The following is a 26,261-nucleotide window of genomic DNA, read 5'->3' as shown; positions in this document are numbered from 1 at the left end:
ATTTGGAAAGAGTCTTTGCATATGTAATTAAGGATTTTGAGATGAGAGCAGGTTAGAGTCTGTGTGGATCCTAATTCAATGGCAAGTGTCTTTATAAGAGTCGGGCAGAGAGGACAGCAGATGTAGCGGTTATGTCATGGGCTCCGACAGTACGTATGTATGTTCCTTCCTGGAAGTAAGTGGATAGTTTTCAGAAATAGCTAATTTCTCTCCACTTGCTCTCATTCATATATATATATATATAAAAGTGAACTATGAAAGAAAAAAAAGCAAGAATGAGCTGGGCTCTCCTGAATGAATACATTTTCTGGTAGTCATTTCGTCCCTTAGGCATGTTCTTAAATCTCAAAAGCTTCATCATTTACTTCATTATCTGTTGGAAGTATCCTATAGAATCTGCTGTCAAATTTAGAGATACAATGGAATAGCAAGCCAAATTTTTTCCATCCTTTCAGTGCCTGAAACAATAAAACTTATGAAAGTTTGCTCTGCAATGTCAATACTATCCAGAAAGTTGCATCCTCCTTGTGCAAACACATGTTAATGGAACTTTGATATCGATTTTTGAGTGTATTCTGTCTTCAGTGTCTGCAAAAATAGCTACTGATCTTAAGCAATATGAAGCACGTTCCCATCTCCATAGAGAGCATTAATGTCCTCCCTTCTCCTCTGGGAGCATTAATATCCACACAGCCTTCTGTCAACAGAATCAAGGACTACCAGCATTCATCTATTCGTGTCAGTAGAAAAATGTAACCAACTTTACTTTGGCCTCTAATTCCCTTTCTATTGGAAACAAGAATTTTTTTTTTTAAAAGCCTTTTTCTCTTGTCTTCTTTTAAAAAATGATTATAATTTCTTTATATTCAGAAAGTAGCATCAAAAAGCAAAACCACTTTTGATAGGTTCACTGGAAAAAAAGATGTGACAACTTTTCCTACGTTTTCATCTGCAAAAATGATCCCTTATGAGAGAAAATGATACAGTTTTCAAGGAGTTGCGATTTTTTTTACTTCTTTGATGCGGTCAGCAGTCAGTGCTTTTTCAACAGATGTTTCATAGAGTTCATGTCAAAGCATTTAAGAGGATTCAGGAGACACAGAACGTGCTCTTCAGACTCTGCAGTGGGATAGCTTAGAGCCTAATTGTGTTAGGAAGCACAAATAGAACTCAAATTATTTAAGGATCTGAAGAGTAGTATAGTAATATAGAAATGTAGGCCTTGGAAGCAGCCAGTCTTATGTTCAGATTCTGCCCTCACTTTTATCACTCTCGAGCTGTGAGATGCATGTCCCTTCTAGAACTTCCAAAGTCTCTGTAAAACAAAAATCATACTAGTAATCATCTCCTAAGTGTGCTAGGAGGATGAATAAAAGGATGCAGTTATACATATGAAGTATTTAGCCTGGTGCTAAGGTCCTAAGTAAGTACTTAAAAAGCAGTAGCTATTATTTCTTAGTAAAGCATGATACGGAGAATAATTATTAGATCAAATGAGAATTTTTTTGAAGTGGCCTTTGAGAATCCTGTTATGCACTTCTATTCACAAGTTGTAAACTTGTACTATGTTTGTATTTTTCTTGCTAGGCATGTTGAATTGTTGTTTGGCGTATAATGTTGGTCTCCCAGAAGCAAAAATATTTTCCGGTCCTTCAAGTGAACAGTTTGGTTATGCAGTGCAGCAATTTATAAATCCAAAAGGCAATTGGTAAGAATATTCTCTTCTTTATTAATTCCATAGAAATGATAAGTAAATTTTATACTTGAGTTCAGTTGCTTGTTCAAATTGATGCATGAAATATTTTTAAATAAACTATCTTTCTTTGAGGGTTGATGGCTGCAGATAGATCATTAATGGAATAGTATAATAGTGCTTTTTTTTTAATTGCCAGAGGGAGCATGGACTTGCCAGAGAGAGAGAGAGAGAGAACACCCACAAATGGAGCATGGTCACATTGCAATCCCTTCTCCTCCATTCCTCCGCTCTGTTAGAATTTTGGGCTTTGCATGCATGTGTGCCTGGTGTGTTTTCCAAGACTCTAACTAGCAGTCAACCAGGTGAGATCCAACCCTCAATATACACAGCACTTTAACCACTGTGCTGCGGGGTTGGCCCAAGTGCATTGTTACTTTTTAAAAGCCTGAATAGAAAAATTTCTCAAATATTCTGTAGCAAATTCATAATACCAGTTTTAACCAGTTAATACAGAGATAGGTGGTTTAAACAGACAGATGATAAATAGGTACTTAGGTAAATATCAAGGTGAGTAGAGGGATTAATGAATGGATAATTCGTCTTCACTTCTTATCCAATGAACTGATATAAATTGATATCCATAAAGCTTTGTAAATCATCACCTAGCTAATACCATCTCTTGAGTTAATTTTTTTTAAACGGGCATAGAAGCTTGTCATTTTTATTTAGGTACAAAAGGGTCTCCAAAAATTCTAATTAATATCACTCCCATAATAAATTAGCACTTTTCACAAATGATTTATGTGAAAGGAAAGAAAATACATGCACTTTTGTAATATCTTAAACTTTTTTATTCCCTACATAGATGTTAATTTATTTTGTTTTCTTTCATTTCATGGTAGAATTATCCTCTAAATTTTCTCCTTCAGTAAGGCTTTGCCTACTTGCTTCATTTTAAGTTACCCTTCCTCACTCCATGAGGTAAAAATCCTCAAAAACATCAACACAAAATTGAAAAAGGTAACAGTCTCTAGTGTGTTCAGCTTCTTTTATTTTTGCTCAAAAGTGCCCTCAGTCATTTTTGTCTTATTTTACTTTTTTGCTGTAGGGTGTTTGTGCTTGCTGGAGAGAGAGAAAGAGTGAGAAACTACCTACCCTGGGGGAAATGGTCATGCTACAATCCCTTCCCCTCACTCTCCTCTCAGGATTTTGGGCACACATGCACAAGTGCCCAGTGTAATTTTAAGCCACTGGACCTGGGACTGAAACCAGGGAATCAGCCATGTGCGATCCAGACACTTAATTTCCACACCACCTGTTGGGCCATCCTCTGTCTTTTAATACTGTGTGATGGTTTAATTTATACCCAGGTGAAAAACAACCCCTCCAGGGTAATGTAATAAATATGCCCATTGCTGTTTTAAATCTCCCATTGTCATAATGTGAATAAACACAGGGAAATCAAGGATTCTGCAAGTTGTAGTTAGAAAGAGCTGTAGTGCCTCCTCTGTCATTGGGGATGCCTGCTTGGGGCCTTGTCTCCCTGACCCAGCAGAAAGATCCAGACTAACCCCACTCACCATCTTGGAGCTTCAGATCCTGGGTCTCCCCCCTCTAGAGCTCTTTCCAATGATGAAATGGGCCCTCGATGGCTTATTAAAAAGGTCATAACTTATTACTTTTTTGTGACTTATGTTTGATGCTTTAAACAACTGTAAATACTAAGAAACATTTAAAATCCAAATTATTCATATTGGGGTATGCCTGTCTTAATGATGAGGAAACAAAATGAAATTATGAGAGAGGGTAGTGTGTCTAAGAATGCACTTTGAGGGAAGTAGATTGTAACGTAGGTTTTAAGTAATAGAGACGAATAGGCAGGAGAAGAGCATTAGCTCATGAGAGGTTACTTGGTAATCCATGTGTGCGGGAATGGTTTGTCAGTCATCTGAAAGGATAACAACAGGTTAGTTGGAAGCTCAAAAAAAAAATTTTTTTTTTTAGAGGTTTTTGCTATAGGGCACGTGCACTCACCAGAAAGACAGAGAGAGACAGAGAGATAGAAAGCGAGAAATCACTCCCTAGGGAGATGTCCAAACCACAATCCCTTCTCCTCCATTCTCCTCTCGGGATCTCGGGCATGCACACACATGTGCCTGGCGTGAGTTTAAGCCACCGGGCCTGGGACTCGAACTGCGGTCGACTGCTTGGGAGTCCAGTGACATAGCCTTTATGCCAATTGCTGGTCCTGGAAGCTCAAAAATTAACAATTACTGTAATCGTTTTAGATATGGGAGAGTTGCATCTTTGTCAACGATCAAATTATGCTTTGGGCAGGGTCCAGCTGGTGGCATGGTGGTTAAGACAACTGAATCCCACATGGCCAGCTATGTGGTTTGAGTTCCAGACCTGGTGGCTTGAGAAACAAACCAGAAATGCATGCGTACATGCCCAAAATCTTGAGAGAAAGAGCAGAAAATGGAAAAGAAGGGATTGCAGTGTGGCTATCACCCCTGGGATACTTTCTCTGTCTCTCTGGTGAGCACACACATGCTATGGCAAAACATTACAAAAAATAAATAAAAAAGACTACCCATGTGCGGCGTCCACCCCGGAGCTTGGGTCTAGCTGAATCATGATCAGAGGGCTGCTGGTGAGGAAGAGAAAGAGGACAAAAAAGAGAAAGCCCTCCATCTCGAGAGGACCTAGGAATTGGAAAGAATGAGACAAAGAGAGAGAGTAGAAATGGACATAGGCAACCTGAGCCTAGGTAGCCCAAGCGACTTGTGCTGCGTCTGAGCCCCCCAGACAAACTGGGCCTCTTTATTTATAGTACAAGGAGACATTACACATGTATGTTTCATGACACTTCATAGATTCCTTGCCAGGTTGCAAACAGTAAGACAAGTCTATAAGGGCTTAGTCCTACTGGACCAGGTGCATCCCTTGGTGATAATACCATCAAGAGAAAGTCCCATTATCTTCTTTTCTAATGCAGAGAAGTCTAGCTGTAGGTGTGGGGAAGAAGCTAAAGAACTTCTCCATAAGGAGTGCACCACCACATGCAGAGAAGGCTAAAGAACCTTTCAGATGCAGAGTAGGGATTGGACTTTGCTAATTGGGGTCAACATGTTTCTTGAAGTTCATCAGATGTGTCTCTTGGCACGCCCCTAGCAATTTCCACCCTTGCTCTGTCTGCAGCGAAGGTCAAAGAAATGACAAGTTACAAAGTTCTGCCAAACCCCAGAAGGACAGGTGGTGCTTGCTCAGAGCATGTCCCCACACCTCAGGTTCTCTCTCTAAACGTGTCCCCCCACCCATGGTCCAGTGTCAGACCCTGACTCCCTTGTTTTCTATGCTCCAGGGTTTATGTCTTTTGTCTGTTCCTTGAACACACCCAGCTTATTCCTGCTTTGAAGCTTTTGCACATCCTTTTTTCACCCTAGGAAATTCTTCACCTTGATCTTTACTTACCTGGTTAGTTCTCATCTTTCAGCCTCAGCTCAAATGTCCCCTCCTCATAGATCTTTCAGAGCAAGTCTTTTTGTGTAGTACTTTGCCACAGTTTCTGGCCACTCTAGCTTTGTGTGCAGACTTATTTTCTGTCTAGCAGTTACTATTCTCAGAAATTACCTTTGTTGATATGTCCATTATCTTCTTTCTGCCACTATCCCTGGGATATGAATATTGTTTTGTTCTCTGGTGTGTCTTCACCAGAATAGTATCTGGTACCAAGTAAGGGATCAATAATTATTTGTTAAATGATTGAACAAGTTTTAGTTCCAATGATTCACCCCATTTACTCTACAAGGTGAATAATAGTAGACTGACTTAAGAATTTTGAGTTGGCATCCAGTAGGAGGCATAGTGGTTAAGGTGCTGGACTCCCACATGGTTCACTGCCATTTGAGTCCCAGACTTGGCAGCTTGAAAATCATACCAGGTAAGTTTGTGTGTGAGGAGATTGGAGGAGAAGGAATTGCAATACAGCCATTTGCCCTGGGGGTTGATTTGTCATTTTCTCTCTCTGTCTCTTCAGCAAGCACATGTGCCCTATAGCCAAAAAAAAAAAAAAAAAGTCTAGGAAGTAAACATAAAAAAAAAAAAAAAAAAAAAAAGTCTAGAAAGTAAAAATAAAAAAAAAAATTATGAGCTGAATGACTCCTTCAGATGAAATCCCATCGTATACTTCATAAGTATGCCCTAACTGCAAACAACCTGGCATTGAGTTTGAGGTTCTTCTTTTCAACATTTTTTTTTTCTTAGAGAGCTTTGCTATAAGGCATGTGCTCTCACCAGAGAGACAGTTACAGAGAGATAAAAGGTGAGAAATCACCCTCCAGGGGATGGCCATGCTGCAGTCTCTTCTCCATTCTTCTCTTGAGATTTTGGGCACACACACATACACACACTTGCCAGGGATGTGTTAAACTGCCGGGTCTAGGATTTGAACCATGGTTGACTACATGGGAGTCCAGTGATGTTGCCATTTCACCATCTGCTGGTCCTCAGGTTCTTTTGAAGTAACTGTTTTCCTGGGGCAGGTTAACTATGAGAGAAAGAGCCATCATTAGTAATAGATGTTATTGGGCATGATAAGCCTATCAATGATCATAAAGGAACTCAACCACTGGTCATGCTGCAGGCTGATAAGACCAACAAGGACAAAGAGTTGAGAGGAACCTATCAGGCACAATACTAGGAAAGTGGAAAGCAGCCATTCTCCTTTCTACTCCAGGATTCCCTCTAAGCACTCAAGACATTGTTTAAAGATAGGCTTATTGGGACCAGCAGATGGCATAATGGTTATGCTGCTGGACTCCCATGTAGTTGACTGAGGTTCGAGTCCTAGACCTGGCAGCTTAAAACTCACACCAGGGCACATGTGCCCAAGATCCCAAGAGGAAAATGGAGGAGAAGGGAGTGTGGCATGGCCAATCCCTCAGGGGTGATTTCTTGTTTTCTGTCTCTCTGGCAAGCACACACACCCTATAACAAAAATCTCTCTTAAAAAAAGTTTATCCACAGTTTATGGAGAAATTCTGGTGGTGATAGGGTGATGTCAAAACTAAAAAACATCAAACATTTCTAAATCTTACCTTAGTCTTCTGACTAAGTCTTGAAAGATGTACAAATACATGACAACAGCTCTTGGGAAACGAGGTGCCACTCTCTTGCAGGTCAAGCTAGTGCTTTAAACTCCAATGTAGAGCTTTCTAGTAAGGCAGCATCAAGCTTAGTCTCAAGGCCTTACTTCTCTCTAGTTCTGCCTAACCTTGAAGTGGTGTGAACATGCCCCACCACACAACAGAAATAGAAGGTGCCTCTTAGACCTGAGCAGCTGAACTATCTAGAGGTGGGAAGTAGGAGAGAACGAGGACAGAATCTGGCTGGGCTGCCAGTCTGACTCCTTTCACTGATCCAATCTTATGAAGCAGAAAAAGCCAAGCTGGAGGAATGATTTAATCCACTAAGGGCTGGACACTGCATGACGTGCAGAAAGGCAGAATGTAGATGTTGATTTTTTTTCCTTTAATTTTGTTTTTAAGAATTAATCGTTTTTTAGAGATTTTTGCCTTAGGGCATGTGTGTTTGCAGGAGAGAGAGACTGAGACAGAGGGAAAGTGAGAAATCACCCCCAAGGGGGATGGCCATGCTGCAATCCTTTATTGTCCTCGTGGGATCTTGGACACACACATACACACCCCTAGCATGAGTTTCAAGCCACTGGGTCTGGAACTCGAACCACCGATGGTCATGTGAGAGTCCAGTGATATAGTCACTATGCCATCTGCTGGCCCCTTAAATAATTATTTAAGGAGGACGGAGTAGAATCAGTGAGGTCGATTTATGTGCAGAGTAGGCAGCTGTGTGTAATACAGGACACACACCTAAGAGCCAATTCTGTGAAGTTTGCACTGTGTTTACACAGTGCCATTTGCCATGCTAACTTGATATTGAGGGATGATTTTCTCTTTCTAAGGCCTGGGACAATGGTGGGACAAGGTTTCCTCATCACATCTGTCCTTAGCCTGGGCCTACCGAGGTGCCTTGTCACAAAACACAGGCTATGGCCAGGGGCCAGGTGATGGGTCACCCCATTTCAGAGCTGGAGTGAGCCACACCAGAACAAGCAGCTCAGGCTCAAGGAAAAGCAAATGAAACTTGGAATCCAGAATGGCTTATTTGTTTTGACAATTGGCACTGTGCCCCTTCTCCACTCCTAATTTATGACAGTTGCACAGACATTATGGAAGTAACAGATGTAGGAAGGACTGTTTAAACATTAACTTTCCTTCTAATACTAATCAAGTTAACTGGCCACAAAGCAGTAGTACTATGAATTCCTTTAATAAACTGAGTCTTTTCCCCTGGTATTGATACATATAAGTCATACATGCCTGCACACACATTCTATTGTTTACTCTCTTACTGAGGTTTTGAAGCTGCCATTTTGGTGACTTTTTCTTTCTTTTCCTTTGACTTACTTTACCATTCTGTCTGTCTGAGCCCTGACTCCATTATTCAGCTTTCTTTCCCTTTGACAACCCTCTTAAGGTTATAGTCTGGGTTTTCTTAAATCACTCTCCAGTATTTTTAAAATAAGATTTTAGCTGTTTCATGGGTCCTGTGTTTCTAAGAATTTATAGGCATATTTGACATTATGATCTACCAGGTTTATTTTATGTTAGTCATGATAGAGACCAGGTGTGTATGCAGGAGAATGAGAGAACCACCCTTGACCTGGTCTCATAACACCACAATTCCTTTTCCCCTGCCCTCTAGCTCATCTCCTCAGGATCCTGGGCATGTGCACATGCCTGAAATGTTTTTAGGCCAAATCAAAATTCAAACCCTTGGTCAGTCTTGTGGCTTCCAGCACTGAGGTTCAGTTTGCTACCAACGGCGTCACCAGGCTGAGCCAGGATCCACCAGATTTTAACAAAATAATTGACTCTTTTGCTAGCCTTATTTTTACTTTTTTTACACTGTGGACTTCTACTCTAGAATTAGTGATTAGGCTTTGATAATTATTCAGTCTCGAATGAACTGGATAATTTTAAAAGCAAGATGACATCCCAGGCAGAACACTAGAGCAACTCCCTGGCTGTAAGGACAGTTGTGGTCTGTCCTCCCTTTGGCGTAGGTAGAGAGCCATCTCACTCGGAGTCCCTATTTTACACACAGGATGTTCAAATGTGGATGATGCAATCTTATCACAAACAATCTACAAAGGATTTAGATATGTTTAAAATCATTTCCTGGAGCTGGTGGTGAAATGGACCATTTGTTTGTTCTTGGGACAGGCCTTCAGGTCAGACTATCTGAGCTCATTATATGACTCAAAAACTATAGAAAACTGCAATCACTTGTGTGACGAGGACTGACTGAGAATTAGGGGTATTTCCAGTTGTAGAAATGTATTCTCTTGTTCTATAAGGACTAGTGCATTCTTGTTCCTTAAAAGGAGAGCAATAAAATGAAAATGTGTATGTCAGAGCCAAAAAAGAAACCCAACTATATTTGAACTTATATCATAGTTTTAACTTTCTAATTAAAACTTTTAATAAAAACTTACGTGTTTTATAAGCATAACAGACTGCCTTCCAAGATAATTTTATGTAAAAGAATGAAAAATAAATATTCAATCCTATAAAAGACATCAGAGATTATGTCAGGTGGTGCTTTGATGATTATAATACCTGGAATTTATTGTGGGACTCTTTCTTTGCCAAACACATAGTACTCAAAATGATTCTAGGAACTCTGTAAAATTATTGTTCCTTTTACAAATGAGAGGACTAAGATGAAATAGTTTGCCTAAGAGATAGAACCAATAAAGTAATATAGACAGGGTAAATTAAGGAAAATAGAGATCAAACATTCCAAAAATAATATTTTGGCACATATCCAAGGAGGAGAGTGGCAGAAAGTAATTGTCATTTATAAATAATACATAAATTTTAACTTTTATGAAGATTAACTTTTGGAATTTTAAATTAAAAGTTCTATCTCAGAATTTCTCATCCCTTTTTCCTTTTTAGAGAGAGAGATTTTTGCTTTAGGGAATGTGTGCTTGCAGGAGAGACAGAGGCAGAAAGCAAGAAATCACACACACACACACACCCAGGGGGGATGGCCACACCACAATCCCTTCTCCTCCATTCTTCTCTTGGCATCTTGGGCACGCACATACTCATGCTCAGCGTGAGTCTTAAGACTCTAAGTTTAGGATTCACACCACGGTCGACTATGTGGGAGTCCAGCAATGTAACCATTACACTATCTGCTGGTTCCTCATCCCATTGTTCTCCTATTAGCTTTCCTGTCCGACGTTGCCTAGGAAGAATCATGGTAAGCATGAGCATCCATCTTTACCTCAGTTTTTCATACAAGTCAGACATCAGAGCACAAGGAATTTACCCTTGGTTTCCCTGCCACTAGCTGTGTGACTCTGAGAATGTCATCCAACCTCTCCGGAGCTTGGAGAGTGCCATCTCTACCTGTGTGAATAAATATGAAACAGTTCAAAAACTAACCTGTGTGTATGTGTAACCTACTTGTATTAACTAAGTACTTTGTCAAAAGATATAGGAAGAAAGTCATATTTTTAGTATATGTTCCTACCTCTCCCCACTCCTTTTTGTCAGCCATTTCTCATCTGTCACGGATTAGCATTCACATACATTGGACTAGCTTCAGTCCATTTCTTCTTTGCCAAAAGTGCCTTTCCAACACCCTTTCCAAAAAGAGCCAAGTCTTGGTCTGTCATTATGGCCTTTAACTATTAGTTAATATGATCCTTTCTTTCTCTTTCTAAAGATAAAGTTCTCTTGCCAATAAGTTGTCCTGATAGTGCTATTTAATATGCTTACTTCATTTATTCACAAGGTGTGCTTTTATTTTAAATCCATGACATATATATTATTTTTCTTTCATTTTAACTTTTTTATTAACTTATGACTTTGTCGTTATAGAATCCAAAATTGGACTTTCAAAATCCGATTGTAATACATTTGTGTACTTTAAATTTTGAAAAAAGTATTAATATCTTTATGAAGAAGAATTATGCTATTGCCATGTAATTAAGCCATCACTCAACACTATGCATATAGGTGTGCAAAGTGGCATGTCTCCTATCAACAAGGGCTTTTCCCATAGCTATAGTAGATGCAGGTGAATAGGGAGCCAAGTGCCTTTTAGGTCTCATGTCAGTTCATTCACAGTTGCCATATAATGTTTTCCAGTAGTTGAAATCATATTTATGGCTAGTTTTTTTTCTAAAGAGATTTTGCTATAGGGTGCGTGTGCTCACCAGAGAGACAGAGAGAGATAGGCAGAAAGTGAGAAATCACCCCCTGGAAGGATGGCCATACCACAATCCATTCTCCTCTTGGGATTTTGAGCACACGTTCAAGCACATGCACCTGGCATGAGTTTGAAGCCACTGGGTCTGGGCCTCAAACTGCCACTGACCACGTGGGAGTCCAGCAACATAACCATTATGTCATCTGCTGGTCCCTTATGGCTAATTTTTAAAAATGATATGTGCTATTTACCATAAATAAAAATGTGTAGTAGAAAAGGCATTTTAAGTGTCCATTGTTCTGACTCGCTTCTCCCTTCCCTAACCCTCGCCCAAATTTGTTCGTGTACCTATAAACACATGAATGCTCACACACACCCCTTGTTTGTGACTTGCACATGGAATAGATCTGCTGATTCAGAATGTCTGAAGTGCTTCAGTGATCTGTGAAAATTCTCCATGCCTCAGCAGCTAGTCATAACTTAAAGACTTCCTCTATGATAATGTCTGTATATCTGTTCCTGGAATAAAGTTCATTTCCAAAGGTGAATGGGACTTACACATACACCTTCCTAGGTTCTGGTTGCCTGAAACATTTCTATCCATCTAATGCCATGTGAAGAAGGATCTGGGAACTGCTAAGTAACATAGGAGGAGTCTTAACAGGTTTATGGCCCATATGATAGGAAAACAGAGTACCTCTTCTCTAAAAGAATTCTAAATAAACTTCACATGGAACGGAAGGGCACAGGTGCAGATCCAGGGTTTGATATCCTTAGAAACTTAGAGTCAGTTTTTGTTGTTTGTTTGTGTGCCCAATGCCCAACTGAGAGAAACAGAAACAAGAAAAAAAGAGCCAGCAGAATAGTACAAAGGTACTTAGCAGGGGGATGACCACCACATTCCCCTCTCCTTCATTCTCCTCTCAGGATTTTGGGGATGCACACACATGTGCCCAGCATGTTTTTCAAACCACTGGACCTGGGACTCAAACCACACAGTTTGCCATGTGGGATCCAGATGCCTTAACCTCCACACCACACCACCACCTGGCCATAGTCAGTTTCTTTCTTTCTTTTTTTTTTTTTTTTTTTGCTATAGGGTGCATGCGCTTGCCAGACAGACAGAGAGAGACAGAGAGACAGAAAGCGAGAAATCACTCCCTAGGGGGGATGGCCACGCTGCAATCTCTTCTCCTCCATTCTCCTCTCAGGATCTTGGGCACGCACGCACACACACCCGGCGTGTTTCTAAGCCATTGAGTCCAGGACTCAAACCATGGTCGACTATGTGAGAGTCCAGCGACATAGCCATTACGCTAACTGCTGGTCCCCATAGTCAGTTTCTTTATACAAAAACAGAAGTATTATAGTTTTTGTTTGTATGCTTGTTTTTGAGAGATTTTTGTTGTAGGGCATGTGCACTTGCTAGAGAGCCAGAAAATGAGAAATCACCCCCCGACAGGGAATGGCCATACTGCAGTCCCTTCTCCTCTAGGGATTTTGGGCACTCACACATGTGCACCTGGTGTGAATTTTAGCCCACCGGGTCTGGGTCTTCAACCGTAGTCGACTATGTGGGAGTCTAGTGATGTAACAATCTGCTGGTCCTGAAATATTACAGTTTTAATGCTTGACCTTACAGAATGATTATAAGGATCAAAGGAGATAATGCACACACAGTGTTTTGTAAATTATATAGCAGTTTACAGATATTGTTGGTTCCAACTTTTATCATTTATCAATGATAAAACAACCATTTGCCAAAGCACCTGGTAGAAACATACGAGCTCATGGGCTTTGATTTTATGCAATGTGGTGCATAAATCATCCCCGTCATCCCCATCTTCCCAGGATAGGCCCAAGAATAGAAATTTGTATTATCACAACGCTTTAATGTAACTATTACAATTTTTGATTTTAACTTCAAGAAAACTGAAAACTGCATTTAGGATGAGTTGAAGTAACAAAATCAGGTTTTATTGATTCATTTATTTCCAGTGTAACATAACTTCTAAGGTGTTTATGATGCAAAACAATAGGCTTAAGGTGTTTTAAGACTCTTCAGCCTGAAACTGAAAGACCTGCAGGGTTTAGCCCTCCTACCCTTGAGAAAAGGATTTGGCAGCCTAAGAAGTCTGAGGCAGCATAATGAGGTTTAAATACTAAAATTGCCTTTCAACATATGCTAAAGAGATTAGCTATTACATTTATAATAGCAATATTTCCCAACCAAGACACACATAATTAACTCTTTACCTGTCTTTCTAAGAGACACAACGTCTTCATGGATTAATTCTTTCTACCGTAAGCTTTTCTTTTGTTTACTAGCAGGAAGCAGGTGGTCATTTAGAACTCACCAGATACCGTATGTTGAAAATGACCTGAAACTAAACAATAGAAGGGACAGTAATTTATGTCTTGAAATTTCTGATTAATGTAGGTATTATAAAAGCAGGCTTCCAATCCCAAGTAAAATATCCCTCTGGATGTCTGATAGACTCTCAAACTTAAAATATCTTACATTGAACTCCTGAGCAGTCCCTTTTTCAAAATCTTGCCCTTAGGACATTATCTGATAGTGACTTATTCCTTTCAGTGTCTCAGCCAAAACCCCTGAGGTCATTCATCCTTGACTATTAGCTAATTAATTAATAATTTAAAGACCAGCTCCCCACCCCGAGATTTCTGCTGGCCCTTCCTTTCCGATATATGTAAATGAAGACCACCTCTCACCATCTTCAACTCTACCATTCACGTTTGAATTCTCCCTCATCTCTTGGATCACTGGAACATCTTTGAAGGGCTTTTTCTCCTTCACCTTTGCTCCAGTAAGCTCATTCTCAACAAATCAGCTTTCAAAATCCTTCTTAAATATGTCAGATCACATTATTACTCTATTCAAACCCCCTCCAGTAATTTTCTCCTTTCTCTCAGAGGCAAGTTGGAGGCCTTCTGACTGCATTCCAGTCTGTATTTGGCCCCATTACCAGTTCCACCTCAGCTCCTCTCTTGTACTCTGTTTTCAGCCACAGGGATTTTACACCTCCTGTTTTTATAGCCTGGTCTACTCTTCCACCAGTCTCATGGTAGTTATGCATATTTATGGGTACAATGTGATTTTTTTAGCACGTGAATACTCTGTGTGGTGATGAAATCAGGATAATTTATCGATCATCTCAGACATTTATCATTACTTCGTGTGGAGAACATTCAAAACATTCTCTTTAGCTATTTTTAAACATGCAATAGATTATTGTGATCTATATCACATTGTGCATAGAATACTAGTATGTGTTTCTTTTATCAATTTGTGATTTTATATCTGTTCCCTTATTCTCCTTTCTCCCTCCCCTCCCTTCCTAGCTTCTAGTAACCGTCATTCTACTTTCTACTTCTTTGTGGTCAACTTCTTTAGTTTTCGCATATGAGTAAGAACATAAAGGTTTTTTGTTTGTTTTGCCTTTTGCGCAAAGCCAGAGTTTATTTTTTAAATATTTTTTCACTCATGTATCCCCAGGGCCTTGACTCAAGTCTGGAATATAGTAGGTCTGATCACCATGTACAGCTTCACAGGTTACGTACTGCACGAAGGCTGGGCACACTGTTCCTTGGGAATGGTGTTCTCTGGAGTCATGTGACATGTCCACCCCGTAAATGCTCAACATGCTAAACATTTGTTGAATTGAATAAAGCAAAATATTTTGCCCTACTATTTTAAGTATACCTCCGTCAGTAATCTCTAGAAATATCTCTTAGTATTGAAGCAACATTTGGTGAGTTTAGAGACCCACAGACCAAAGGAGATATTTATAACCATCCCTGAATTGTGAGTTTAAAACTACCTTACTTACTCTGCTATAAATACTGTTTACTAGCTAAACAAAGTATTTTGAATTCCACTGGAGGTGGGCAAATTGGCTGTGTTTTGGAAGTCTACATAATCACTGTTTTCCCACAAGATAATTGAACAGTAAGTGTTATTTAAAGTAGTCTTGGAAGACTTCCCAGTTTCACTGTAGGAAAAGAGAAGTTTATATCTTGGGATTTTGTTTTGTTTTGAGAACCAGCACACTATTCATGCAGTCCTTTTGTCTGGTTGGGCTGAAATGAAATCCAGTTCTTCAGAGTGGTTTCGTAGTACTTCAACATGGTTTACCCATCAAAGTATGCTAGTGCTCACTTTCGTCACATTCTCTCCAGCTGTATCTCTTCCTGCTGTATAGCAGCCTCACTCACCTTCCTGTCTGATTAATGTTAGAATGTCCCAATTTTCTTGCAGTACGCACTGGTGATGTCATACCCCTTCCTTCTGAGGGTGAGTTGTCAGGAACCAGGATCTCACTGCAGCCTTAGGGTGTAAGTGAGGAGTGTCTGCAGGGAGTTTTGCCAATAAAGGAGGTAGACAGTGGTTTCTGAAACCCTTTCTGTAGTCACTAACATGACCTGCAGGCCCTTGCAAATGCGGCTCACAATATTTAAGGAATGAGTCATTTGATGAATACACTTGTTTTTCAACAGTCCCCAAAACAGTCTGTTTTTCCACTGTCTCCTATCATCTTGTGCTAAGAGTTTAAGATAATGTCATATGGGCTAGCCTGGGTTGTGGTGGTCGAGGTGACTGGATCCCACATGGCTATGCAGTTCAAGTCCCAGATCTGGCCACTTGAGGTCCAGGTGCATGCATGTACATGTCCAAAATTCAAGAGGATAATGAAACAGGGATTACAACATGGCCATTTTTCTGGAAGGTGCATTCTCTCTCTCATCTCTCTCTCTCTCGCAAGCACACACTCCTAGTAGCAGTCTAAAATAAAAAAGAAATAGTGTCATACAGTTGCAGATGAATTTGTATGTATTCTTTCAGAGAATTTCAGTTACCTTCTCTTCCTTCTTGTTAAGTGGATAAAACCATGCACATGCTGGCCTTTCTCACTTCTTCCTGTCTGGTTAGCTTAGGAGGGCCGCAGTTCTCACAGTGGTAATGGTGGTGTTATGACCCCTCCTAAATTCGGGGTTATCAAATCCTGAATTCTTAGACGAGGTGGGAGGAGGTAAGGAAGCAGTGTCCAGGGAATGCTGAATATATAGGAAGTGGCTCTGAGAAGCAAACTAGTTAATGTTAGATGGAGAACACTGATCTATTGTTCCTCGGTGTCTCTCCCTTGGACGTGGTGAGTGGAAGGAAATGTGCTTAACAGAAGTTGTCCAGCTACTGCATTTGGTATCATCTGAACATACCTGTTCTCGCAGCTGTTGCTCTCAGCATGGCTGCCGCTGGTGTCTCCCCTACAGTCCCTGACACACCACACAGCCACACCCCTTCACAGGAAGTGCAGCCTGAGCCTCAGTTCTGACCCTTACTCTATGCTGCTTCCAGAACCCAGCTCACCTGTTCAGATTGTTTTCCCAAACTGTGACCTATGCTGACCATTCCTGCGGCTAAGAGGAAAGAGGATGGCTAGGGATTAGGAACCTGGCCTTCAGTGTGGGGAACAGTTTCTCGCTAGTCACGTGAGCATGAGCAAGTTACCGGCTTCTCGGCATCATGGTGATTCCCTCTGTTACATGGGGAGAACAATTTCAGACTTGCTTTGCAGATTAAACAGATACTGTTTGGAAAGCTTTACACATAAATCCGTGTGTTTCAGGCTTTCTGCAATTAAAAGGAATTTCTCAGTGTGACAAGGGGCAGGGCACATTCCTATGCTTCTTACTCCAGGTGTGATTGTGTTCCCTGCACAGACTACCATCAGCTTCTGTGTGGAAAAGACAAACATGAAACAAGTTTGATGTATGGTGGACGTGTAGAGGCTGAATTGGGAACAGCTGGCAACATGATGCTTTCCCTCAACTTGGGAGTTTTTTTCACACATCCTCCCCCCTTTTTTACTTCTACTTGAGCAAACAAGCAAAAAACAAGCTCCTCACTAAGAAGACAATTAAGGAATTTTTACTGAACTTTTCCTCAACCAAGATGTCTTTCACATAAGAAATATTCATTCGTTTGATCTTTTTCATTCATTTGCTCGACTAGTTAGTGGGCGCTGCAGGCACAGAAATCCCAGCTCTCACAAACCTTTTGTCTCCAGGGAGGGATTTAGTCAGCAGGTGAGTATTCAGAAAGGAATATGATTTTAAAAATAGATAATTAAAGGATAGGAAAAGTCAGAGACAATGGAAGTACCCAGGAAAGGCATCTTACCCAGATCTGGAAGCATCAGGGGACTGTCCCCTGGTGCTGGGAAGGTTGGGGACTGCTGTCCTGGAGCACACAAAAATCAGAGGTAAAAATGTGTAGTCCCACTGCAAAATGAAGACTAAAGACTTGGACAGATGGAGAAAATCAAGCTACTAGAGCAATTTTCAATGTACAATCTTCATAAGATTTCTAAGTTCCTTTGCATTGTCATGAACTTGAAGAACATTGGATATGCTCAAATAGGCACTCTAACTTCTGTCACTGATGTCTGCCCTCCATTAAAGCAAATATTGGGACTTAAGAACTTCTAACAGTCTTATTTCTCTTTTTAAAAATCCTTAACTGGGCTAACAAAAATATAAGATACTAGAAATAAATCTAACCAAAGAAGTAAAAGACCTCCACAAGGAAAACTACAAGAAGCTAAAAAAAGAAATTGAGAATGACACTAAAAAGTGGAAAGACACCCCATGTTCCTGGATTGGAAGAATTAGTATAATCAAAATGGCAATCCTACTCAAATTAATTTGCACATATAATACAATCCCAATCAAAGTACCAGAGACATTCTTCACAGACCTAGAAAAAACAATCATATAATTTGTCTGGAGTCATAAAAGACCTCATATTGCCAAAGCAATCCTGCACAAGAAGGGTAGAATGGGCAGCATCTCATTCCCTGACCCAAAAATATACTATAAAGCTGTGGTAATCAAAACAGCATGATATTGGCACAGAAACAGGTGGACCAATGGAACAGAATAGAGTCCCCAGAAATAAACTCCCAAACATACAGCCAATTGGTTTTTGACAAAGGGTACCAGTCACTCCATTGGGAAAAGGAAAACCTCTTTAGCAAATGGTGCTGGAAAAACTGGATATCCACCTGCAGAAAGATGAATCTGAACCCCTACTTCTCACCATTGACAAAAATCAACTCAAAGTGGATCAGAGATCTAAACCTAAGACCTCAAACTATAAAACTGCTCCTGGAAAACACTGAGGAAACTCTGGGAGATGTTGGGGTAGGTAAAGACTTCTTAAGTAAAACCCCCTGAGTGGTCAGTAATCCCAAAAATAGATAAATGGGATTATATCAGATTAAGAAGTTTCTGCATGACAAAAGACACAGTAATTAGTGTGAATAAACAGCCCTCGGAATGGAAACATATTTTTGTAAACTATGTGTCAGACAAGAAACTGATAACCGGAATACACAAGGAACTTAAGCAGCTGTGCAAAGGGGAAAAAAAAAAAGATAACCCTATTAAAAGATGGGAGAATGAGTTGAAAAAGCCACTCTCTAAGGATGGCATGTGAACAGCCAAAAGACATGAAAAATTGCTCAACATCCCGAATTACAAGGGAGATACCACTTAACCCCAGTCAGAATGACTAAGATAAAAACAAAACAAAACAAAACAGAAAATGATAAGTGCTGGCGGGGGTGTGGTGAAAGGGGGACTCGCTTACATTGTTAGTGGGAATGGAAATTGATCCAGCCACTGTTTGGAGATTCTTTAAAGATCTATAAATAGAACTATCATATGATCCAGCAATCCCACTCTTTGGTATCTACCCAAAGGACAGAAGACTACTTAGTCAAAAAAGTGCTTGCACATCAATGTTTATTGGGGCATTATTCACAATTGCTAAGACATGGAACCAACCCAAATGCCCACGAACAAATGAATAGATTGAAAAAGTGTGACACATATACTCAATGGAATACTACTCAGCCATAAAAAACAATAGGTCCCTGGCCTTTGACAGAAAGTGGAGGAATATGGAAGATTTACTGTTGAGTGAAGCAAGCCAGGAGATGAAAGAGAGACATTGTATGTCTCCACTTAATATATACTGGTTGTCCACACTCTATGACCCAAACTGAATGACCAAAGGATATAGAAACATATTAAATGGTTGTGAATACCAGATACTATGTGGGAAGAGGGAGGGTGAGAAAGTAGAGTCTGAGGAAGGACATTAAAGAGAAAAATAGAGAAGCAAGGCATTTATGGGACAAAGAAATTGGTTATTATCTGTTGAGGGATAACCTTATAGTATTGTCAACTGGACTGGTACAAAATTGTACACGTTGGAATTTTCACTTTGCAAGCTAAGTAATGTGATTGAATGTACAAAAGAAATTGAAATAAAAAAACATCCTTAACTGGGCTAGGTGGTGGTGTGGTGATTAAGGCAGCTGGATCCCACATGGCCCAGTCCCGGACCTAGCAGATTAAAAACATACTGGTTTTGTGTGCGTGAAAATCCCAAAAAGAAGGGAAGGTGAAGGAGAAGGAATTATGGCATGATCATGACCCATGGGGCATGCTTTCTCACCTCCCCTCTCTCTCTGTCTCTTTTCTGCAAGCACACACACCTTTTGGGGGGGAAAAAAAAGCCTTAACTTTTATGTCTAGTAGTATTGTTATCCTGATTGTGGGTAATATTTTAATAGGTAAATTATGCTAAATAATCTCTGTATAAGAAGATAAAATCTTTCAATTCTAACCTTAATCAAAGTTAATTGAATCAATATATTCTAGAATATTCTCTAAGAAATTAGTTTTGAGAATAATTTTGTAAGTTGCACAAGGGGTGAAGCTTATTACCGAACTATTGACAGTCATTCAAAATTAATTTGTATTTTCTTTCTGTGATCACTTAGGCTGCTCCCTCTGCTAAGATCACTGACTACAAACTTTATCCTTCAATGTCTATTCTCCCATGTTTTGACCATTTTAATGTTTGTTCCACAGGAGAATTAAGCCATCGCCTTCTGTTCATTTGTATTATTATTATTTTACATGTCATATCATTTAAACAGTTTGGTGAGGTTTCAAGAGAGAGCTCATAGGAGGATGAACAAGAGGTAAACAAACCGAAAAAGAGGTGTTTTTGACAGGATCTCCTCATTGTGATCCCATGCCCCAGCCTCCTAGTTGGCTAGATGGATCACAGACAGATCCTGTGGGGCCCAGACTGTTCAAGCTGGCCCTGGAACCAAACGCAGGCCTCTCACGCAGCCCCGGCCTCCTGCCTGTCTTTTTGTATCCACTCTAACCCTCAACATGGGCACCTGGAGTTTCACTGGTAATGACGATCTTTAGGCAGAAGGCTCATGAAATCATTTCAATTTCATAATTGAATCTTCCCCAATTTTGACAAGAAAAAAGAAAGATTGAGACACATATACTTCGCTTGTAGCAGAGCAGTGCTGAGTAACAAACCTGCTAAGGTTTCTGAAGATCAAACTGCTTCATGAGCTCTTTCCGTCCAGTCTTCTGTGGTTAGAAATATCAGTTAAGAGCATCTACAGAAAACACACCATCATCTCTCATTAGAAAAGTTCTGTGGGAAACGAAACTAACCAAAGGAAGGATGCGAGCACCAGTCTCATCCTGTATGCTACTTATACAAAGGAGAGGCCCATGATATACTTGTTCTGTATTCTTACTGAGTGTGGCCTCATAAAGACAGCAAACATAGTCATTTAGGTAATTCATCTGTCCCCTAAATGAGTTAATATGTGAAAGTGCATAAAGCATAGAAAGCACTTAACAAATGTAAGATGTTGGGCTTGGTTTTTAACATCGTTTCAGTTTTTTAGAGCTGTGCAGACCACTCCGGTAGCCACTAGGTAGCCACGTGTGGATATAATTACTTGAAATGTTACTTGTCCATACTAAGATATGCTCGAAGCATTAAATATACTTTGAATTACAAAGACTTGGTAGGGAAAAAAGAATGATTTTTAAATTGGTTTCATAATAATTGGGATATATTAAGGTAAGTAAAATATATCGCTAAAATTAATTTTACTTTTTCCTTTTTATTTTATTAATGTAGCTTGCTACAAGAAAATTTATAAGTATACTTGTGACTTATGTTTTGGGGTTGCATTATATTTCTTTTTTTTTTTTTTGGAGAGGTTTTTGCTATAGGGCACATGCGCTTGTCAGAAAGACAGAGAGAGACAGAGAGACAGAAAGTGAGAAATCACCCCAGGGGGGATGGCCAGGCCACAATCCCTTCTCCTCCATTCTCCTCTTGAGATCTTGGGCATGCACGCACACGTGCCCATGTGAGTTGAAGCCACCGGGTCCGGGACTCGAACTGTAGTCAACTACATGGGAGTCCAGTGACATAGCCATTATGCCAACTGCTGGTCCAGGTCATATTCTATTTCTAATAGACAGCACTACATGAGAGAATTCCCAGGGTATTGTGACAAAACAGCTGCGTTATAGATATTCATCAAGGATTTTGATCAGTTAAGAGAAAAGGAAGTAGGTCAAATTACAGCTGGAAAAATATGGACTGTACTCTTATAAAAAGCAAAATTAAATGTGTTTTCTGCTGTTTTGCGATCAGTTTTATCTTTAAGAAACTAAATCTTTTATGTCTAATGAAAAACAATTCTTATTTCTAGGTTACTAGTTGGCTCGCCTTGGAGCGGCTTTCCTGAGAACCGAATGGGAGATGTATATAAATGTCCTCTGGATCTATCCACTACTACATGTGAAAAACTGAATTTGCAAAGTAAGTTGTAATTAACAGTGTGATTTCTTACAAATAACAACATCTCATTTGTTTTATATACCCATTACAAATAACTGCAAAATCAATCATTGTCTTTCTTTAAAAAATCTTTTTTGCCTTTATTACTTTAATCATCTGAGGCATAATTGTGTCAAATTTCCAGCAGATTTTAGGCCTAGTTTAACAATGTGCATGGGACATGTGCTGCCTCCTAAACTATTTACTTTCACACCATGACAGGTGTTCCTCAATATTTTGGATGATTTTACTGCTTCATTACATAAATTGGAGGTTATTCATATTTCTCTCCCTCCTATACTCAAAAAAACCCCCTAACTATTAAGTATAGAAACATCAGTATTAGGGCTGTGTTTGGACATGTCAAGAAACACTGTATTTCTAATTATGTCTAAATGATTGCATTCTAATTTTTAAAATCCACAATTTGAAATCATTTGCTACTTTAATGATCCACATGAAAGATACCTCCTAATACAATAAAATAATAATAAAAGTGCAAGACCAGGAAACTAAATGCATGATACCTTCCTACAAGCGTTTCAAGTAAAAAGTTACTTGGTTTGGTTATCATATCAGCAGCAACATTCAAAAGCTAAATTAAAGCACCACCAAGGAGTCATAGTGCTCGCCTGAAGAATCAAGGCATGGATTACAAAAGTACAGGGTTATGGAAATCAAGGGAAAGCAGAGTTTCAAAAATAGTGATTAAGAATAGGAATAAAGGGAAGGAATATTTCTTATTCACCTTTGGATACCTAATTTCTAGCATAATTTCTGGATGTAGGAGAGGCTCAATAAATTTGCGAAGGGTCTTTAAAAAGTTCATGGAGGGGCCAGCAGGTAACGTGGTTAAGGCACTGAATTCTCTCATGGTTGACCCTGGTTTGAGTTTTGGACCTGGCAGCTTGAAAATCACACAGGGCACATGTGCATGTATGCCCAAAATCCCGACAGATGAAAAGAGAAGGGATTATCATGTGGCCATTCCCTCTGGGGCTGATATCTCACTTTCTGTCTCTCTCTGTCTGGCGAGTGCATGTGTCCTATGGTAAAAAGAGAAAACAAAACAAAACAAAATTTCACAAAAAATATCTGTTTTGAAAAAAACTCTGCATGGATTAAAAAGAAAAAAATTTTTGCACCAAAATAAACTCAAACTTTAATTCTATTTTTACCACAAATCTTTTGAAGTCCCCTTATATTTTCAATGAAGTGGAAGGAATATCAATGGTGTCAAATCCCACAGAAAGAGGGAATTTCAGTGGTGTCAAATACAACAGAAAGTGAAGACTGAAGACTGAGATTCAGTTTATTTAAGAAGTTTGTGGGTGACACAGATTAATGATATCTAAATAATTTGAACATTCTATATATGTAATATATAATATATATAATTTTTTTTAGAGAGAGATTTTTGCTCTAGGGAATGAGTGCTTACTGAAGAGACACAGAGAAACAGAGACAGACAGAAAGTGAGAAATCGCTCCCTGGGGGGATGTCTATGGTGCAATCTCTTCTCCTCCATTCTCTCCTCAGGATTTTGGGCACACATGCACATGTGCCCAGCATAAGTTTCAAGCCACTTTCTAGGAATGGCTTCACGTAATAAAAAGAAGTTGAGTTGCCCTGAGTGGGTGATTGGTTTTCTCTGCAGTAGACAGATTATTTATAGAGAACAGTGGGACGTGGGTGAAGGTGGGAAGGTGAGGAGAAAGGGTGGAACTTTACAGAATTCACCTTTAGAAGTAGTAGAAAGACTAGGGATAAATGAAGGTGGCAATGGCAGTTTAGCAGAGATTAGAGAACACTAGTAATCACATTAACAAAAATTGCAATGTTCAATAGCTCAAGAATGGAACTGGTGGCTGATGCGCATCCCTGTCAGAAAAAGAGAGGAAGCTGAAGAAATTCATTTACTATTTTACAAGGCCAGACTTACGATTTCCTTTTAAAGTTCACATTGCTTCTAGCAGATTCTATTATAAGGCATCCTTGGACAATGTTTTAATGATCTCTTTTTTACCAATCCAAAAATGGCATTAGATAGACCTTGTGTAACCTTAAAAAGAACAGGGCTGGTAAAGAGAATCAAAAAGTATCCTCCAGATGTGTTTGCTGAGGCCTTACTTTGTAAACAATTTACATTTAAGTGCCGGTAAGTCTTGCCCTCGGTAAGTCTTGCCCTCTCCTGAGCCCCCCGTATCTTCCAGCCTCACATTTATGAGCTGCCAATCACTAACGGCATCTCAATTTCCTCCATCCATTATATAAGTCACACCTGGACATACAACACTAAATTCATTGCTACATATAAACATGGGTGTGCCTGTTTGGGTTTTTAATAACCACTTTAAGTAAACGGTGAAGATTTAATCACACTCTTTTAAATGCTTTTTTCCCTTTGAAAGCTTCAACAAGCATTCCAAATGTTACGGAGATGAAAACCAACATGAGCCTTGGCTTGACGCTCACAAGGAACGTGGGAACTGGAGGGTTTCTCGTGAGTGTTTATTTTTCACATCCTCATTCCTGTCCACAAAGTCTGTAGTCAGTGTCTTCTTGACATTTCTCCCATCAAATCCAATCTGGGGTTTAAATGCTACAACTTGCTTTGGGTTAAAGTATGCTCCTTGGATAGCCCAGGTAAAATAAACTGGCAATATGTGGACTTCTTAAGATATTCAACAAAAGCATTGCCACAGGGAACCAGCAGTTGGCATAATGGCTATGTCACCGGACTCCCACGTAGTTGACCGTGGTTCGCGTTCTGGACCTGGTGGCTTAAAACTCACGCTGGGCGCGTGTGCGTGCGTGCCCAAGATCCCGAGAGGAGAATGGAGGAGAAGGGATTGCGGCGTGACCATCCCCCCTGGGGGGTGATTTCTCGCTTTCTGTCTCTATGTCTCTCTCTGTCTGTCTGGCGAGCGCACGCGCCCTATAGCGAAAAAAAAAAAAAAAAAACAACCTCTAAAAAGCATTGCCACAGAACTTTTTGAGGATAGAGAACAAGAGGGACTCTGGTTCTTTGCCCTTAGACAGAAAGTGTGCTTGGTGTTTGTTCGTTAACAGCAAAATCCCAGGGCTCATTACTACTTCCTGCATTCAAGGCAGATACAACTAATTCAGAAAGTAGATTTCAAATCTAAAAAGTATTTTTGTTTTTAATCATTTCCTATAACCATTGGCTAATCTGGTTTTAAAGAATGGCACAGTCTCTCGATCCAATCATATGTTGGATTTATTTTCAGTTTTTTAAATGCTATGTGAAATCATCACAAATTAGTCAATAGGGTTTTTTTCTAATTAATCTGGGGACAATTAATTGTTTAATGATTTGCATATGCAAATATGCAAAGAAATTAAAGTCGACATTAAAAATTAGATGGAAATGAATTTTTTTGAGAGGTTTTTGCAAGAGGGCCTGTGCACTCACCAGAAAGACAGAAACAGAGAAACAGAAAGCAAGAAATCACCACCACCTCCCCCCCCAGGAGGGATGGTCATGCTGCAGTCCCTTCTCCTCCATTCTCCTCTCGGGATCTTGGGCATGCACGGATCTTGGGCATGCACGTACACGTGCCCAGCATGACTTTAAGCCACCGGGTCTGGGACTCAAACTGAGGTTGACGACATGGAAGTCCAGTGACAGAGCCATTATGCTAATTGCTAGTCCCCAAGTGAATGTTTTCTGAGGGAGGAAAAAAAATTCTGAATTTAGGACTAATATAAGAAATAATATAGGGAATTGCTGAAAAGATTTAACTATATAAACATATAAAAGAAACCACATGCCATATATATGGAAAATATCACACCAAAAATAAAGTTTAAAGGCAACCAAAAACCTGAAATTTCTTACCTGAAATTACCACTAGCTCATATATATTCTAGTAGTACAATCCTGTTAGAAATTTCTAGAAAAATCTAACTTTAGTTTTATCATTTATATGCTACCTAAACAGCCTATGCTTTATAACTAGATTATTCTAAAAATCTAATCAATTTTGAACTATTTTAGTTAATAGATATTATTATCCAGATGACTTTGTTACTGCTAAGTATATTAGATACTGCTTATATTATGTATTACATCAGTGCATATAACTTCATAGTTTTTGATATGTCAAAGTATATGAAGGTTACTTTTACCTTTTTTCATTTGTTTATCTGTTGTTAAGGCTGAAATGATCAGAAAGTGAAACATGTTGAGAATTAAGAAATACAAAATGTCTCAAAATGTGTAATGTGTAACTCTAGATAAAGTAAAAGAAAATTACAATAGACATGAAATATTAATTTAGCAGCCCATGTAGCAAGCTGAAAAGCAGAGAGAGATGAAGAAAAAGGGAAAAAAGAAAAAAGAAAAAAATTATAATTTTCCTTTACATACTTAAAAGGTCAAAATCATAAAATACTCTTAAGAATTATGTGGAAAAGCCTAACAATCATCACATTTTTTGAATCTTCTAAAGTTCTGGGCTTAAAGCA

General features: G+C 39.4%; 1 protein-coding gene across 1 annotated transcript in view; it reads left to right on the top strand.

The window, feature by feature from the left end:
* The window catches only part of ITGA2 (integrin subunit alpha 2), a 90,607-nt gene that overhangs the window by 2,970 nt on the left and 61,376 nt on the right, over positions 1-26,261 (top strand). The window contains exons 2-4 of the mRNA XM_027772058.1: positions 1,588-1,708; positions 21,643-21,752; positions 24,182-24,273. Coding sequence (XP_027627859.1) covers positions 1,588-1,708; positions 21,643-21,752; positions 24,182-24,273 — 323 coding nt within the window. The remainder of the gene's footprint in view (positions 1-1,587; positions 1,709-21,642; positions 21,753-24,181; positions 24,274-26,261) is intronic.

Source organism: Tupaia chinensis, unplaced genomic scaffold (genome assembly GCF_000334495.1).
Source record: "Tupaia chinensis unplaced genomic scaffold, TupChi_1.0 Scaffold000251_1, whole genome shotgun sequence".
In the NCBI taxonomy this organism is placed as follows: Eukaryota; Metazoa; Chordata; class Mammalia; order Scandentia; family Tupaiidae; genus Tupaia; species Tupaia belangeri.
The sequence above is the reverse complement of the archived record's forward strand: the minus strand, read 5'-3'. Positions and strand labels throughout refer to the sequence as shown.